Below are 18,265 nucleotides of genomic sequence, written 5' to 3' on the forward strand. Positions count from 1 at the left end.
TTTTGTGGAGCGATGGGTAACGACGCTTCGTGGGTGTCAGTTGTTGATGTGTGCAGAGGGTCCCTGGTTCGCGCCCGTGTCGGGGCGAGGGGACGACGTAAAGTTATACTGTTACATTGATGCTGTTGACCCGGATCACTGGTTGCTGCGGAAAAAGGAGGAGGTTGAAAGGGGGGTGAGTGTAACGAATGTGAAATGGCTAGCTAGTTAGCGGGTACGCGCTAGTAGCATTTCAATCAGTTACGTCACTTGCTCTGAGACTTAAGTAGGGTTTCCCCTTGCTCTGCAAGGGCCGCGGCCTTTGTGGAGCGATGGGTAACGATGCTTCGTGGGCGACTGTTGTTGATGTGTGCAGAGGGTCCCTGGTTCGCGCCCGTGTCGGGGCGAGGGGACGGTTTAAAGTTATACTGTTACACAGGCACACCTGTTTGTGTCAAGAACTACAATGCTGCTGGGTTGTTCACGCTCAACAGTTTCCTGTGTGTATCAAGAATGCTCCACCACCCAAAGGACATCCAGCCAACTTGATACAACTATGGGAAGCATTTGCAGCACATGGAGGAAACGTGCTGCCAATGTGGTTAAAACATAGGCCATCATCCCTGTGGAATGCTTTCGATGCCTTGTAGAGTCCTTGCAACTCAATATTAGGAAGGTGTTCCTAATGTTTGGTGTACTCGGTGTATACTTCCATACTCAGAGGTTGCAGTAATATTGTGAAAATTATGATAATGCCCTTTTAGAGTAAGAGCTATTTGAAAAGACCACCTGAAATTTCAGCGTGTTTTGGTGGGATGGAGTTTTGGCTTGGCTGGTGACATCACCATGTGGTAAATTAATATAATAGACAAATAAGAGAGTTCCAAACATCTTTGCCAATAACAGCTAGTTTTCCGTTTTCCCCTCCCCATTCCGAACACTCCCAAAGAGTCCATTTTTGTTTCTCGTTTAACATTTGAACTGAAAATAAGGTGCTTAATAAGGTGCTTAATTTTTACCCAGAAGTGATTTGATATTGAGATAAAAACGGCTGCATTGGCCCTTTAATATACAGTGTCACAGTAATCTCCATTGTGGTTGTATATCTTTTACTAAAATATTTTTTATACTGAAATTGTAAAATGGTATACACATCATTTTGTTTTATATATTGAAATACTGAAATCTAATAGAGAAATAGTCATTTCAGAGGTTGATGGTATTGAGGTCACTCACAGCTCTCGATCTCCAGAGTGCAGTTCTGCTCGTCCAGAGGGTACCTCCTCAGGTCCATCATACAGGCTGCCGTCGTTGTGATCCTGAGGTCAACACACACGCACAAGGGGGAAAGACGATCACGTTTACATAAGCTTTACCGGAGCCCACACACACGTTCTCCAGCCATGGTGTCTGCTGTGGTTCCACCTTAACTTCTCACCTGTGCATGAAACCATATAATTACACTATAATGTTATTCACCATCACGTTATGATCTCCTGAACAACCACAGTCAACTTCAAAGAGAGAAAGGACAGCTCTGTGCTCCCACTTGTAAGCAAGAAGAGCTGAAACTGAATACATTCCAGTATAGACTATAATTGTTGAAGAGAAACTATATATGTGCATTGATCTTTTACTCATAGTGTTTCAGTTGGTATCAGGTTCAGCCAGGTAGACCAGATTACGTTAAGATATGACGAATTAAGCCTTCAGAAGCAGAACTCATCATTACAGTACACTCACGCCTCGGTTACTTTACTGGACAGGTAATGTAACATCTGAACATTCCACATAGTAATGTCTGGAGATCCTACTCTGGCATTCCATTCCATACATTATCACTTACAGGTGGACTGTAGGTTTCAGGGTGAGTGATTGATTGAGTTGGGATGTGGACTGTGTGGTCCTGGCTCAGTTGGTAGAGCAGGTTGTTGCAGCGCCAGGATAATGGGTTTGTTCCCAGGGCCACCCATACGTGAAATATACGCACGCATGACTGTAAGTTGCTTTGTATAAAAGTGTCTGCTAAATGGTATAGCTATGAACCCTAGGGGTTTTGTGCTTTTGGTCAGATCATGAGGTTGAATATTTTCGGTACAACAACAATTGATCTCCCTGACGTGCCCTTGGCTTGAAGAAGTCAAAATCGAATCATGTTTGCACAAGTTGCTGAATTCCTGGACTCCATTAGTAAATCTGTAACCACTAGACAGTATAAGCTCCACAATCTAAAACAATACGTCAAATACGTCTTTATGGATAAGAATGCCAGATCACATAGCTATACTGTCATCTCAGAAATGCATTACATCCAGACGAGTGTGTTTGTCAGAAGCTATTAGACAAGATGGATGATTCCACCTACGCACGTGCAAGCACACATGCACACACGCACGCACGCGCACACACACACACACACACAGAGCTAATAACACAACTCTATATGAGCTGTAAACAGGATCAAGCTCATGCACCCACATACACACACACACGCATGTTGTTTAGAGGAGGTACATGAAACAGATTGACAGGATGTTAAAAGAACAGAATCAATGCATTGTATTGAATCCAACTACGTATAATTCAAAACTAGTCCAGTGTGAATTATTAATATGCAAAAATTATTGAATTTCCATGCTGGATGGCTCAATTTGGAAGAAAACCATGCATTATACATATTTATTAGCCCGATGAACAATTCAGGACTTGTCAAACAACAAAGACCAATGACTATGGATATTGAAACAGGGAATCATAACAAAGCAACAGCTGAGCTTGCATCATCATCTATACATTTTCTTGTTTTATGTTGTTTTCTTCTCATCTTACCATATGTTTTAAAAATGCACATTTCAACAAAGCTCGACAATGTACACGCTACTGCACCAATATGTCGAGGGTAAAGCTAAACTGAGCCTATAGGAAGGGATTATATTTACTAGCCAAAAACATAGCAGCTGGTGGCCTAGAGGTGGTCCAGTGGTCTAAGCCACTGCCTCCGGAACACAAAGATCACTGCAGCATGGTTAAAAATCTGGTCCACTGCTATTTCTGGGCTCTCTCCTCTAGTATTCCTCTCCGTCTATGCTATCCAATAAACAGACAAAAAAAGAGAGGAGTGGGAATGCCCCACTTCTTTAAAAAAAAACTAGCAGCTCATACATACCATACAGCATTTATTACTATAAAATAATAAAATATTGTGATATCCCTTCAAATGAATCAGTCTTCGATGCATTAATCTAGAACCCATTGGTTCCCCTGCTTTGGAACCCACCTCAGGCCGTAGAGCACTGTTCCATCCGGGTGGAGGCGGATCATGCGGTTCTTGACCGTCACACCGTGGACGAAGGACTTCTTGTCATTCAGGAAGTAGGTGTCAGGGACCCAGAGTGAATCTGCTACCCGGTTATCCAGGGTGAGGTTCAGTGGGATCCCTAAGTACGCCAGCCTCTTGTCCCTCCAGTACTGCTGGAAGTACATGGTTAAAGTGTAGTCCTGGAAGGAGATTAAAAATATGGTGATGTTAGTATACTGTAGTATATCCACTTCCTTATTTTTTATTGACATACAGTGCGTGTGTGTGTGTGTGTGTGTTTCTTGAGTCTGCAACCCATAGTTCTGAGAATGATTGTGGATAAGCCTATTTTGGGAGGAGAGATGAGGAGTTTACAGTCACAAGCTGTCTGAATGGTGAGGGGAAAGGTTGCAACGTGATGGCGCACAGTGTTCTACTCTGACACATCCTCCTGCCAACCAAACTGATTTTCCAAATTTCCCCTCAGACCCACTCAACCCACTCCACTTCTCCTCAATACCGACCCTCTGTGTCAAAATGGCCGCCGCAGTAGAACGCTTCCCACCAGGTAGCAGGAGGAACAGTGTGGCATGGCTGTGTGATTCAGCCACAGTCCTAATGGCGATTACACAACAGCCATACTGTAGGCAGGGCCAGGCTGTACCAGGAGTCTGTCCAAGTGGCTCCGCCACACACTCCAATATACCCAACAGCAATGTGTTTCTCTCTCTACGCCAGCAGCACTGTTATGAGTGGAGCCAACCACATGGTCTCTGACTAAAGCCAATTACATTGTGTAGTATTGGGTCCAATATTTCAGTGCAGCCTACTCAGTCCTTGCAGCTTGCTATGGAGGAGAGCCAGAGGCAAGACATCATGCCAATTGAAAGTGAGGGGGCACGTACTCCCTCCATTTGATCAGTTTTTAGGATAAAGAGATACAAAATGTACACTAAATGTATGACTCCGTACACCTCCAACCAACTGTTCAATGATGTCCCTGGAGATTATTTCAGATATTTCAAGATGGGAGTGTTCCAGGGGTGAGAAGTGTGAACCAGTCAGGGATGTAGTTTTAGATAAGTCTTTACATGAAAGAGCATGAATGATTTAAATAACCACTGTAGCCGGGTCCTGCATTCAAAGCCGCAGCTGCCTTGGAATTCTTATCAATCTTGCACGGGGACAATCACAGATCATTTCAAATAAAGGAGTAGTTGCTCACCTTGTGAAGTCTGACTCTGAATCAGACAGTTTATCACACTGATGCTGTCATGCTACAGTGGCAATTGTGGTGATCTCCTTAAAGGAGGAATCTGCAGTTTCAATTCCGTTCAAAGTATCAACCTGGAAGGACTGAGGGGAAGGCTCTTTACATGTTTACTGCGCACTGTTTAGCTGTGTGTGTGTGTGTGTGTGTGTGTGTGTGTGTGTGTGTGTGTGTGTGTGTGTGTGTGTGTGTGTGTGTGTGTGTGTGTGTGTGTGTGTGTGTGTGTGTGTGTGTGCATGCTTGTGTATAGCCTTTGATTTATTTTCATTCAATAACGCACCCTGTAAGGACTTATCAGTCATGGTCGTCCATATTACTGCGATTTTACTGCTACTACATTCTCCAAGACAGCGTTTTTTTTTTGTCCTTCTGTAATTCATTTAGTGACCCAATGTTACTGATGACACTGGGCGCGTCCCAAATGACACCCTATTCCTTACACAGTGGGCCCTGGGCAAAAGTAGTGCACTGCATAGGGAATAGGGTGCCATTTGGGACGCAGCCTTTGGGGGAGTTGAACCTGCTCTTGTTTGGTGGCGTCGTTTATTCAGCCTACAGTGTGTGATGATCCCTGCATACTGACCGACGCAGTAGCCTACTAGTCTCATTTGTCATTGCATCTGCTCCCTGTCTCCAACAGATGCTCCTCATTATCAAACAACTGGCTTATCATGATCATGCTTTCACACAAAACCACTCTTTATGAACCGGCCCTATCCCACCAACAACGTCCGTAATTCTATGATCTCACCCCTTGCCGTAAATCCGTGTACGTTTAGTGCATTTACAAATGGTCTCCTTGTGACATCATGCATTCGTAGAAAGAGGAAGTTATGCGTAGACCCCAAGGTCATTAGCCAATACAATTCCAATTGACATTGTGAGTAGATATGTAAGGCTTATTTGCATGCGTTCCCCACATGCCATCATGTACTGCAGGCACAAACACAACCTCTATAAGGTGCTTAGCTATATATTATCAAACAGATTGATGTAAATCAGGTAGCCTAGTGGTTAGAGCGTTGGGCCAGTAACCGGAAGGTTGCCAGATCGAATCCCCGAGCTGACATAATAAAAGTCTGTTGTTCTGCCCCTGAACAAGGCAGTTAACCCGCTGTCATTGTAAATAAGATTTTGTTCTTAACTGACTTGCCTAGTTAAATGAAATACATAAAATGAGATATTCATAGTGCAGTGACAATAGTCAGCTGACGGACTGATCGTAAACATTCTCTATTATTAACTACAGTATGTCGCTCATAACTGAACTGAAGTCTCTTAGCTAAAACGCCTTTTGGTTAGTGTTAGAAATAATAGCCATCTTAATAACCACAGTAACCATCAATAACAACATACTAAGCCAAACAGCGATAAACTACACGAACAGTGACCCTCAAATTGCAAACACAGTTAGAAAAACAAATCAATGTAGCTAATTCGGTTATACATTATTGTCAATCCAAACTCAGTAAAGAATCATTTGACGCAGTCGGTCATTTTCAAAGCAATTCCACAGGCTTCCCCAAGAGGTTTCTTCTTGGAAGCCCATTTTTCACTGCGGGAAATCACCCTCACTCCCCACTTCTGTGGTGAACCTCAAAATCCTATTAAAAATAGCATGCATGGTCTCTGATCTACTCTAATGTCCTTTAGTAGGAGGAGCTGATTACCCCAGAAATGATCTTAAATACACTATGAGAGGGGAGACCCAGAGCCGTATATAGAGATGTAATGGATAATAATGGCTTCTAAACACACAGAGCTTTGGCTGCGATAACAATGGATCTCTCTGTATGTGCATTAGTGGGGTTTGATAGATAAATTAAAACTGTGATAAAAGGATTCGTACAGGATTTACAAGTGATTCCCAAGGGGCAGGAAGCGACCAAGAATTACACAGAAGACTGATGGGATAAATAGCTGCCTGTGTACACCGACACAAATAACATGATAAGATGCTGGGCCAAAGCATTGCACCGGAAATGTGGGTACTCATCTTCAGCTTTGCCATGCACAAAAGAACACACACACACACACACACACACACACACACACACACACACACACACACACACACACACACGCGCTATATAGACTTTGTAGAGGGATCATGCTACTGCAGAGAGCTGGCTTCATGGATCGATAGAATCATGTCCGATAGCAATCCAAAATGATAAAGTGGGGGTCAGCGTTTAAGCATAACCCCATTACACCTCTTATAACTCTCCTACAGCACTCTGGGAATTACGGCCGTAACTTCAGGAGACCAATTGCCTCACAACCCCTAGTAGACCTGCCAATATTCATAGGGGTTATGGTGAGAATGGTGCCCTTCGACATCTGGTTACACATAGTTCCTGATGGAACGTTAAAATTAACCTATATGCAAATTCAAGGGTCAGTATGGTCTATGGGCAGGATTTCTTCCGATAGACAGAGGTTAGATTACTTGTTGGTTATTACTGCATTGTCGGAACTAGAAGCACAAGCATTTCGCTACACTCACATTAACATCTGCTAACCATGTGTATGTGACAAATAAAATTTGATTTGATTTGAACAGTTGGAGAGAGGAAAAATATCCACTTCATATGACAGATTTTCTACACCCACCCACACACACTCTGCAGAGGGACTGACGGCTGGTTACTCGGGCTATCTCATAGCGAATTCAAATCGTTCTCCATTTCTGCAGTCCCTTATGGGTTTGTATCTTCTCCATACAACAACAACTTGACTGAAGCTACCCTACAACATTTCTTCTCTTTCTACTCCAGTTGCTTGAGATTCAACTAACCTGAAATGGACAGTCATTTAAGTAAAAATCTATTGTTCAATAAACTGCAGAAACATAACAAAGAAAGTGCAGAGTGGCCATTCAGATGGTTCATCAATTTGCTTTGGTCAATACTGTTTTTCAAGTTTTACCATCACCTGGGTGCAGTCAATACACAGTCATACAGTATGTGCTAGTAATTACCCTAGTTCCCATGGTAACTGATGGCTACGGCTATGACAGTCTCTCCCCTGCCTCCTCCATGCAGTGTTAAGAGTAGAGAGAAAACATCCCTTTGGAAGACAAACTGCAAATGTAGCCATCACTGAGGTTCTCACAGAGAGAGAGAACAGCTTATTAACCCAAGATCACTGACTATACACAAAGCAGTATTTACCTACACATGTAGGACCAGCCATCGTTTTAGAGCTAATTCTGCCATTTCAAAGATATAGATTCCCCATGGGACTACATATTATCTTCAAAGAGATTATTCTATCAAAGGGAAAGAGGAGTATCTCATTTACACATTTCCTACAGGCTACTTCCATTGTCGCGGAGCAAAAGTGCCTCCTGTTCCAAGGTAAACAACTGTCCCTGGGTTCAGGAAGATCAAAGCACATGAATGGTTTACTTGGTCGGGTTACAGTGCTTACTAGAAGGATCGCAATCACTACAAGACCAGGGTCCGTATGTGTCAAGTGGCTCAAAAGGAGGAGTGCTTATCCAGGTTTAGGTCCTCCGTGTCAACGTCACCTCAATTTATTATGATCTAAAGGGCAAAACAGATCCTCGATCAGCGTCCTGAGACGCTTGAACATCCTCCAGGATGAATATTACATAATCCAAAACTTGTTGTCTTAATTGAACATCACCCAGACCATTCATTGTGTAATCAGTGAATTAATTAGTTCATCTCTTTCTTCTATTTTGGCTCTCCGTACTTTCAATTTTGCGCCTCGTTCTTGAGAATGTCATGTGTATGAAAAATTGCCACATTTTTCACACTGCTGTCCATTGATTATTGATTGCCATTACCATTAGTTTGTATCTATTTATCCTGCTACTGGCCACTATTACACTACTACATTGTCAGAGCAAAAACCAAGCCATGAGGTCGAAAGAATTGTCCGTAGAGCTCAGAGACAGGATTGTCTCAAGGTACAGATCTGGGTAAGGGTTCCCCAAAATTTCTGCAGCATTGAAGGTTCCCAAGAACACAGTGGCCTCAACCAAGATGGCGTAGCAGCAAGACGTGTTTGTTTTTGTCCCGTGTAAATATTCATCTTTTTTAATGTTTCTGTATACATTTCAATCTCTTTTCCATTTTCTTTTTTCTTCTTTTTTTTCTTTTTTAAAATTTTACCCCCTTTTCTCCCCAATTTCATGGTATCCAATTGTTAGTAATTACTATCTTGTCTCATCGCTACAACTCCCGTACGGGCTTGAGAGAGACGAAGGTTGAAAGCCATGCGTCCTCCGAAACACAACCCAACCAAGCCGCACTGCTTCTTAACACAGCGCGCCTCCAACCCGGAAGCCAGCCGCACCAATGTGTCGGAGGAAACACCGTGCACCTGGCTACCTTGGTTAGCGCGCACTGTGTCCGGCCCGCCACAGGATGAGACAAGGATATCCCTACCGGCCAAACCCTCCCTAACCCGGACGACGCTAGGCCAATTGTGCGTCGCCCCACAGACCTCGCGGTCGCGGCCAGGTGCGACAGAACCCAGAGTCTCTGGTGGCGCAGCTAGCGCTGCGATGGAGTGCCCTAGACCACTGCGCCACCCGGGAGGCCCCTCTTTTTCCATTTTCAAATGGAATATACCTTCCTGCAACCCGCCTCACCCAACGTGGTACGGATCTGCTATTTTTTTTTAGACCTTATAACTGAAACCTGCATCAGAAGCTATCCTTCAGAAGCTAGCCAGCTAATTAGGTACTAGCTATTGTTAGCCACTGCTAGCAGTCTTTACCTTTAGCACAGACACCAGCCGCTTTAGCCTGGATAGCCCGGATAATATCTGCCAGTCTGCACAGCACGATATCAGCCCTGAGCATATCGAACTGCTTTTCCCCCCCACTATATCACTGGATTCCTGCCGCATGCTCTGGACCATTACACTGGATTATCGCAGCTAGCTAGCTACTACCGAGTGGCTATCGTGGCTAACACCTTTGTCCAGATGCAAGCACCAGTTAGCCTCGAGCTAGTCCCATTCCGCCGGCTAGCAAACGAAGTACACCAACTACAATACCTCTCTTGCCAACTGGCCTGGACCCTTTGTCAACACGGAGCCCCACCGATCCATCATGACTGGTCTGCTGACGTATTTCGGCCGATGTGCTCTCAACCGGCCTCTGCATCGTTGATGTCGGTGAGGACCCAGCTACTAGCCCCGGCCCGCTAACTCTCTGAGCACCGTGTGTCCCGCTCGCCTAACGTAGTGACGACTGCCGAGCAGCTCCCTGTTTCGTCCATTGCTGCTTATTGGACCCTATGATCACTCGGCTACACAGCTGATGCCTACTGGACTGTTCTTTAACACGGTACTTCATTTAGTTTATCTGTCGGCCCTAGCCTCAAACTCAGGCCCTGTGTGTAGCTAACTGACCCCCCATTCATCGCCATTTACCCGTTGTTGTTGTTGTGTTAGCTGTTTACCCGTTGTTGTCTTAGCTGTTTACCCGTTGTTGTCTTAGCCCTCCCAATCAACACCTGTGATTACTTTATGCCTCCCTCTAATGTCAATATGCCTTGTATACTGTTGTTAAGGGTAGCTCTCACTGTTTTGTTTTACTGTGGAGCCCCTAGTGCCACTCTACATGCCTCAGTTGCCGCACCCCTCCACACATGCGGAGACCGCACCTAGCTTAACTGGTGCTTCCAGAGATGCACCCTCTCTCATCGTCACTCAATGCCTAGGTTTACCTCCACTCTACTCGCACCCTACCATGCCCTTGTCTATGCATTATGCTCTGAATCTATCCTACCATGCCCAGAAGTCTGCTCCTTTTACTCTCTATTCCGAACGCACTAGACGACCAGTTCTTATAGCCTTTAGCCGTACCCCTATCCTACTCCTCCTCTGTTCCTCTGGTGATGTAGATGTTAATCCAGGCCCTGTGTGTCCCCAGGCGCTCTCATTTGTTGACTTCTGTAACCGGAAAAGCCTTGGGTTCATGCATGTTAACATCCGAAGCCTCCTCCCTAAGTTTGCTTTATTCACTGCTTTAGCACACTCCACCAACCCTGATGTCCTAGCCATGTATGAATCCTGGCTTAGGAAGGCCACCAACAATTCTGAGATTTCCATCCCCATTTACAACATTTTCCATCAAGATAGAACTGCTAAAGGGGGCAAAGTTGCAATCTACTGAAGAGATAGCCTGCAGAGTTCTGTCCTACTATCCAGGTCTATGCCCAAACAGCTCGAGCTACTACTTTTAAAAATGCATCTCTCCAGAAATAAGTCTCTCACTGTTGCCGCTTGTTATAGACTCCCCCTTCAGCTCCCAGCTGTGCCCTGGACACCATATGTGAATTGATTGCCCCCATCTATCGTCAGAGTTCGTACTGTTAGGTGACCTAAACTGGGATATGCTTAACACCCCGGCCGTCCTACAATCTAAGCAATTTCACACAAATTATAAAGGAACCTACCAGGTACAACCCTAAATCCGTAAACATGGGCACCCTCGTAGATATCATTCTGACCAACTTGCCCTCTAAACTTGCACTCTGACCAACTTGCCCTGTTTTCAACCAGGATCTCAGTAATCACTGCCTCATTGCCTGTGTCCGTTAAGGCATCCGCGGTCAAACGACCACCCCTCATCACTGTCAAACGCTCCCTAAAACAATTCTGCGAACAGGCCTTTCTAATCGACCTGGCCCAGGTATCTTGGAAGGATATTGACCTCATCCCGTCAGTAGAGGATGCCTGGTTGTTCTTCAAAAGTGCCTTCCTCACCATCTTAAATAAGCATGCCCCACTGTCACGACTTCTGCCGAAGTCGTTGCCTCTCCTTGTCCGGGCGGTGTTCGGCGGTCGACTTCACCGGTCTTCTAGCCATCATCGATCCATTTTTCATTTTCCATTGGTTTTGTCTTGTCTTCCCACACACCTGTTGTCAATCCCATTTATTACCTGTTGTGTATTTAACCCTCTGTTTCCCTTCATGTGTTTGTCAGAGATTGTTCGTTGTCAAGTGTTGTGCTGTTTGTGTATAGGTGTGCGATGGGTCTTCGTACCCAGATTTTGTATGATATTTTTCCGTGAGTGTTATGGAGCTAATTACTGGGACTTTTATTAAAGTACTCCATGCTACACTCTATTTTGACTCTCCTGCGCCTGACTTCCTCTGCCACTTATACACGCCGCTGTGACAGAATCTCTGACCAATATATATGAAGTCAGCAGGAGAGGACACGACGGCCATGGAGGTGGAAAAGCGCGTTATGGAACAAGCTAAGGAGATTGACTGTTTGAGCGCCATCATGGATCGTATTGTCCAGAATATGGATCGCTTGGAGAGACAGGGAGTTTCTCCAGCGCCTCCACTGCCACAACTGGGATTTACCGTTAACGCGTTTTCCCCACCTGAACCTAATAAAATCCGTTTACCCCTACCCACGGGTTACAACGGAGATACTGCTGGCTGCCAGGGTTTCCTCCTTAAACTGAACTTATATCTGGCCACGGTCTCCCCAGTACCATCCGACCGGGAGAAGAGTTCCGCCCTCGTCTCATGCCTCACCGGGAGAGCCCGGGAGTGGGCCAGCGCTGTGTGTAGAGAGGAGAATGCGGCGTTGGACCATTTTGAGGAGTTCACCCGTTATTTCAGGAGAGTATTCGACCATCCTCCCGAAGGAAAAACGGCGGGTGAGCTTCTCTATCATCTGAGGCAGGGGACGAGGAGTGCCCAGGAGTTTGCTTTGGAGTTTAGGACCTTGGCTGCCGGCGCTGGATGGAGCGACAGGGCCCTGATCGACCATTACCATTGTAGCCTACGTGAGGACGTCCGTCGGGAGCTGGCCTGTAGAGACACCACCCTTAACTTCGACCAGCTGGTGGACATGTCCATCAGGCTGGACAACATACTGGCTACTCGTGGACGTCTAGATCGGGGTCTGGTTGTTCCATCCTCCCGCGCCCTCTCTCCCGAACCAATGGAATTGGGAGGGACGGTGCGTCGGGAGACCGGAGGGGGTACCCGCTCGAGCACCATCTATGATCGCAGAGATCACACTGCTGATCGGTGTCGGGTTGGTTCCTCTGGGAATAGAGAAGGCAGGCAGGGCACTCTGGCATCACCCCAGGTGAGTAGGCACCATACTCATCCAGAGCCCTCTGTTGCACTTATGTTTGTCTCTGTCACCTTTCCGGATTTTCCCCTGCATTCCCAGTATAAGGCGCTAGTAGATTCAGGCGCGGCTGGGAATTTCATTAATAAAAATTTTGCTCATAGTTTAGGGATTCCTGTTGTTTCTGTTGATATGCCTTTCCCTATTCATGCTTTAGATAGTCGACCAATAGGGTCAGGGTTTATCAGGGAGGTCACCGCACCTTTGTCTATGATAACGCAGGGAGGTCACAAGGAAAAGATTAGTCTTTTTCTTATTGATTCCCCTGCGTATTCTGTGGTGTTAGGCCTACCCTGGTTAACTACTCATAATCCCACTGTTTCTTGGCCACAGAGGGCTCTCACGGGGTGTTCGCGAGAGTGCTCAGGTAGGTGTGTAGGGGTTTCCGTTGGTGCTACTACGGTGGAAAGTCCAGACCAGGTTTCCACCGTGCGCATTCCCCCAGAATATGCCGATTTGGCACTCGCCTTCTGTAAAAAGAAGGCGACTCAATTACCACCCCATCGACAGGGGGATTGTGCGATAGATCTCCTGGTAGACGCTGCATATCCCAGGAGTCATGTGTATCCTCTGTCGCAAGCGGAGACAGTGGCTATGAATAATTATATCTCTGAATCCCTGCGTCAGGGGTTCATTCAGCCATCCATTTCACCCGCCTCTTCGAGTTTCTTTTTTGTGAAGAAGAAGGATGGCGGTTTACGCCCGTGCATTCATTATCGAGACCTTAATAAAATCACGGTAAAATATAGTTACCCGCTACCTTTGATTAATACAGTAATGGAGTCAATGCGCGGGGCCCGCTTCTTCACAAAATTGGATCTCAGGAGTGCGTACAATCTGGTGCGTATTAGGAAGGGTGATGAGTGGAAGACGGCATTTAGCACCACCTCAGGTCATTATGAGTACCTGGTCATGCCATATGGGTTGATGAATGCTCCATCAGTCTTCCAATCGTTTGTAGATGAGATCTTCAGGGACCTGAATGGGCAGGGTGTAGTGGTGTATATCGATGATATTTTGATATACTCTGCTACACGCGCTGAGCATGTGTCCTTGGTGCGCAGGGTGCTTGGTCGCCTGTTGGAGCATGATTTATATGTCAAGGCTGAGAAATGCTTGTTCTTCCAACAATCCATCTCCTTCCTAGGGCATCAGATTTCCACTTCAGGAGTGGAAATGGAGAGCGACCGCATTACAGCCGTGCGTAATTGGCCGACTCCAACCACGGTAAAGGAGGTGCAGCGTTTTTTAGGGTTTGCCAATTACTACCGGAGATTTATCCGGGGTTTTGGTCAGGTTGCAGCTCCCATTACCTCACTGCTAAAGGGGGGACCGGTGCGCTTGCAGTGGTCGGTCGAGGCGAATAGGGCTTTTGGTAAACTGAAGGCTCTGTTTACCTCGGCGCCTGTGTTGGCTCATCCGGATCCCTCTTTGCCATTCATAGTAGAGGTGGACGCATCCGAAGCTGGGATAGGAGCAGTGCTCTCTCAGCGTTCGGGTGTGCCACCGAAGCTTCGCCCCTGTGCTTTTTTCTCGAAGAAGCTCAGCCCGGCGGAGCGTAACTATGATGTGGGGGACCGAGAGCTGTTAGCTGTCGTAAAAGCCTTGAAGGTGTGGAGGCATTGGCTTGAGGGGGCTAATCACCCTTTTCTCATCTGGACTGATCACCGCAATCTGGAGTACATCCGGCAGGCGAAGAGACTAAATCCTCGCCAGGCAAGGTGGGCCATGTTTTTCACTCGTTTTGTGTTTACGCTTACTTACAGACCAGGATCCCAGAACGTCAAGGCAGACGCATTGTCTCGGCTGTATGACACAGAGGAGCGACCCATGGATCCCACTCCCATACTCCCAGAGTCGTGTTTGGTGGCGCCAGTAGTGTGGGAGCTGGACGCGGACATTGAGCGGGCGTCACGTGCAGAGCCCTCTCCTCCTGAGTGTCCAGCTGGTCGTCTGTACGTTCCGTCTGCTGTCCGTGACCGATTGATCTATTGGGCTCACACATCACCCTCCTCTGGTCATCCTGGGATAGGTCGGACGATGCGCTGTCTTGATGGGAGGTACTGGTGGCCCACTTTAGCTAAGGACGTGAGGATTTATGTTTCCTCCTGTTCGGTGTGCGCCCAGTGCAAGGCTCCTAGACACCTGCCTAGAGGTAAGCTTTTGCCTTTACCCGTTCCTCAACGGCCGTGGTCGCACCTGTCAGTGGATTTTGTGACTGATCTTCCACCTTCACAGGGTTACACCACGATCCTGGTCGTTGTGGATCGGTTCTCTAAGTCCTGTCGTCTTATCCCTTTACCCGGTCTCCCTACGGCCTTACAAACTGCGGAGGCTCTGTTTACACATGTTTTCCGGCATTATGGGGTGCCTGAGGATATAGTGTCTGATCGGGGTTCCCAGTTCACGTCAAGGGTCTGGAAGGCGTTCATGGAACGTCTGGGGATCTCGGTTAGTCTTACCTCAGGTTTTCACCCCGAGAGTAATGGGCAGGTGGAGAGAGTTAACCAGGATGTGGGCAGGTTTCTGCGGTCCTATTGCCAGGACCGGCCAGGGGAGTGGGCGAAGTTCGTGCCCTGGGCAGAGATAGCCCAGAACTCGCTACGTCACTCCTCCACTAACCTCACCCCTTTTCAATGTGTATTAGGGTATCAGCCGGTTCTGGCTCCTTGGCATGAGAGTCAGACCGAAGCTCCTGCGGTGGACAATTGGTTTCGGCACGCTGAGGAAACTTGGGAGGCAGCCCACGTCCACCTTCAGCGTGCCATAAGGCGCCAGAAAATTGGCGCAGACCGTCGCCGCAGTGAGGCCCCGGTGTTCGTACCAGGGGACAGGGTCTGGCTCTCGACCCGAAACCTGCCCCTCCGCCTGCTCTGCCGGAAGCTGTGTCCGCGGTTTGTGGGGCCGTTTAAAGTCCTGAGGAGAGTGAACGAGGTATGTTATAGATTACAACTGCCCATTAATTACCGTATTAACCCCTCGTTCCATGTGTCTCTCCTCAGGCCGGTGGTGGCTGGCCCGCTCCAGGAGGCTGAAGTGCGTGAAGTTCCTCCGCCTCCTCTAGACATCGAGGGGGTCCCGGCGTACGCTATTCGATCCATTTTGGATTCGAGACGTCGGGCGAGGGGCCTTCAGTACCTCGTGGACTGGGAGGGGTACGGGCCGGAGGAGAGATGCTGGGTTCCGGTGGAGGACGTTTTAGATCCTTCCATGTTAAAAGAATTCCACCGCCTCCATCCGGATCGCCCTGCACCTCGCCCTCCGGGTCGTCCCCGAGGCCGGTGTCGACGCACTGCTGGAGCCGCGCGTCAGGGGGGGGGTACTGTCACGACTTCTGCCGAAGTCGTTGCCTCTCCTTGTCCGGGCGGTGTTCGGCGGTCGACTTCACCGGTCTTCTAGCCATCATCGATCCATTTTTCATTTTCCATTGGTTTTGTCTTGTCTTCCCACACACCTGTTGTCAATCCCATTTATTACCTGTTGTGTATTTAACCCTCTGTTTCCCTTCATGTGTTTGTCACAGATTGTTCGTTGTCAAGTGTTGTGCTGTTTGTGTATAGGTGTGCGATGGGTCTTCGTACCCAGATTTTGTATGATATTTTTCCGTGAGTGTTATGGAGCTAATTACTGGGACTTTTATTAAAGTACTCCATGCTACACTCTATTTTGACTCTCCTGCGCCTGACTTCTTCTGCCACTTATACACGCCGCTGTGACAGAATCTCTGACCAATATATATGAAGTCAGCAGGAGAGGACACGACGGCCATGGAGGTGGAAAAGCGCGTTATGGAACAAGCTAAGGAGATTGACTGTTTGAGCGCCATCATGGATCGTATTGTCCAGAATATGGATCGCTTGGAGAGACAGGGAGTTTCTCCAGCGCCTCCACTGCCACAACTGGGATTTACCGTTAACGCGTTTTCCCCACCTGAACCTAATAAAATCCGTTTACCCCTACCCACGGGTTACAACGGAGATACTGCTGGCTGCCAGGGTTTCCTCCTTAAACTGAACTTATATCTGGCCACGGTCTCCCCAGTACCATCCGACCGGGAGAAGAGTTCCGCCCTCGTCTCATGCCTCACCGGGAGAGCCCGGGAGTGGGCCAGCGCTGTGTGTAGAGAGGAGAATGCGGCGTTGGACCATTTTGAGGAGTTCACCCGTTATTCCAGGAGAGTATTCGACCATCCTCCCGAAGGAAAAACGGCGGGTGAGCTTCTCTATCATCTGAGGCAGGGGACGAGGAGTGCCCAGGAGTTTGCTTTGGAGTTTAGGACCTTGGCTGCCGGCGCTGGATGGAGCGACAGGGCCCTGATCGACCATTACCATTGTAGCCTACGTGAGGACGTCCGTCGGGAGCTGGCCTGTAGAGACACCACCCTTAACTTCGACCAGCTGGTGGACATGTCCATCAGGCTGGACAACATACTGGCTACTCGTGGACGTCTAGATCGGGGTCTGGTTGTTCCATCCTCCCGCGCCCTCTCTCCCGAACCAATGGAATTGGGAGGGACGGTGCGTCGGGAGACCGGAGGGGGTACCCGCTCGAGCACCATCTATGATCGCAGAGATCACACTGCTGATCGGTGTCGGGTTGGTTCCTCTGGGAATAGAGAAGGCAGGCAGGGCACTCTGGCATCACCCCAGGTGAGTAGGCACCATACTCATCCAGAGCCCTCTGTTGCACTTATGTTTGTCTCTGTCACCTTTCCGGATTTTCCCCTGCATTCCCAGTATAAGGCGCTAGTAGATTCAGGCGCGGCTGGGAATTTCATTAATAAAAATTTTGCTCATAGTTTAGGGATTCCTGTTGTTTCTGTTGATATGCCTTTCCCTATTCATGCTTTAGATAGTCGACCAATAGGGTCAGGGTTTATCAGGGAGGTCACCGCACCTTTGTCTATGATAACGCAGGGAGGTCACAAGGAAAAGATTAGTCTTTTTCTTATTGATTCCCCTGCGTATTCTGTGGTGTTAGGCCTACCCTGGTTAACTACTCATAATCCCACTGTTTCTTGGCCACAGAGGGCTCTCACGGGGTGTTCGCGAGAGTGCTCAGGTAGGTGTGTAGGGGTTTCCGTTGGTGCTACTACGGTGGAAAGTCCAGACCAGGTTTCCACCGTGCGCATTCCCCCAGAATATGCCGATTTGGCACTCGCCTTCTGTAAAAAGAAGGCGACTCAATTACCACCCCATCGACAGGGGGATTGTGCGATAGATCTCCTGGTAGACGCTGCATATCCCAGGAGTCATGTGTATCCTCTGTCGCAAGCGGAGACAGTGGCTATGAATAATTATATCTCTGAATCCCTGCGTCAGGGGTTCATTCAGCCATCCATTTCACCCGCCTCTTCGAGTTTCTTTTTTGTGAAGAAGAAGGATGGCGGTTTACGCCCGTGCATTCATTATCGAGACCTTAATAAAATCACGGTAAAATATAGTTACCCGCTACCTTTGATTAATACAGTAATGGAGTCAATGCGCGGGGCCCGCTTCTTCACAAAATTGGATCTCAGGAGTGCGTACAATCTGGTGCGTATTAGGAAGGGTGATGAGTGGAAGACGGCATTTA

General features: G+C 47.6%; 1 protein-coding gene across 3 annotated transcripts in view; it reads right to left on the bottom strand.

The window, feature by feature from the left end:
* Positions 1-18,265, bottom strand: part of LOC129840337 (gamma-aminobutyric acid receptor subunit beta-3-like) — a 40,380-nt gene that overhangs the window by 11,018 nt on the left and 11,097 nt on the right. For all 3 annotated transcript variants that reach the window (XM_055908138.1, XM_055908137.1, XM_055908136.1), the window contains exons 4-5: positions 3,257-3,477; positions 1,216-1,298 (exon numbers count right to left, since the gene is read on the bottom strand). In XM_055908138.1, coding sequence (XP_055764113.1) covers positions 1,216-1,298; positions 3,257-3,477 — 304 coding nt within the window. The remainder of the gene's footprint in view (positions 1-1,215; positions 1,299-3,256; positions 3,478-18,265) is intronic.

The sequence above is a fragment of the Salvelinus fontinalis genome, chromosome 41 (genome assembly GCF_029448725.1).
Source record: "Salvelinus fontinalis isolate EN_2023a chromosome 41, ASM2944872v1, whole genome shotgun sequence".
Taxonomy (NCBI): Eukaryota; Metazoa; Chordata; class Actinopteri; order Salmoniformes; family Salmonidae; genus Salvelinus; species Salvelinus fontinalis.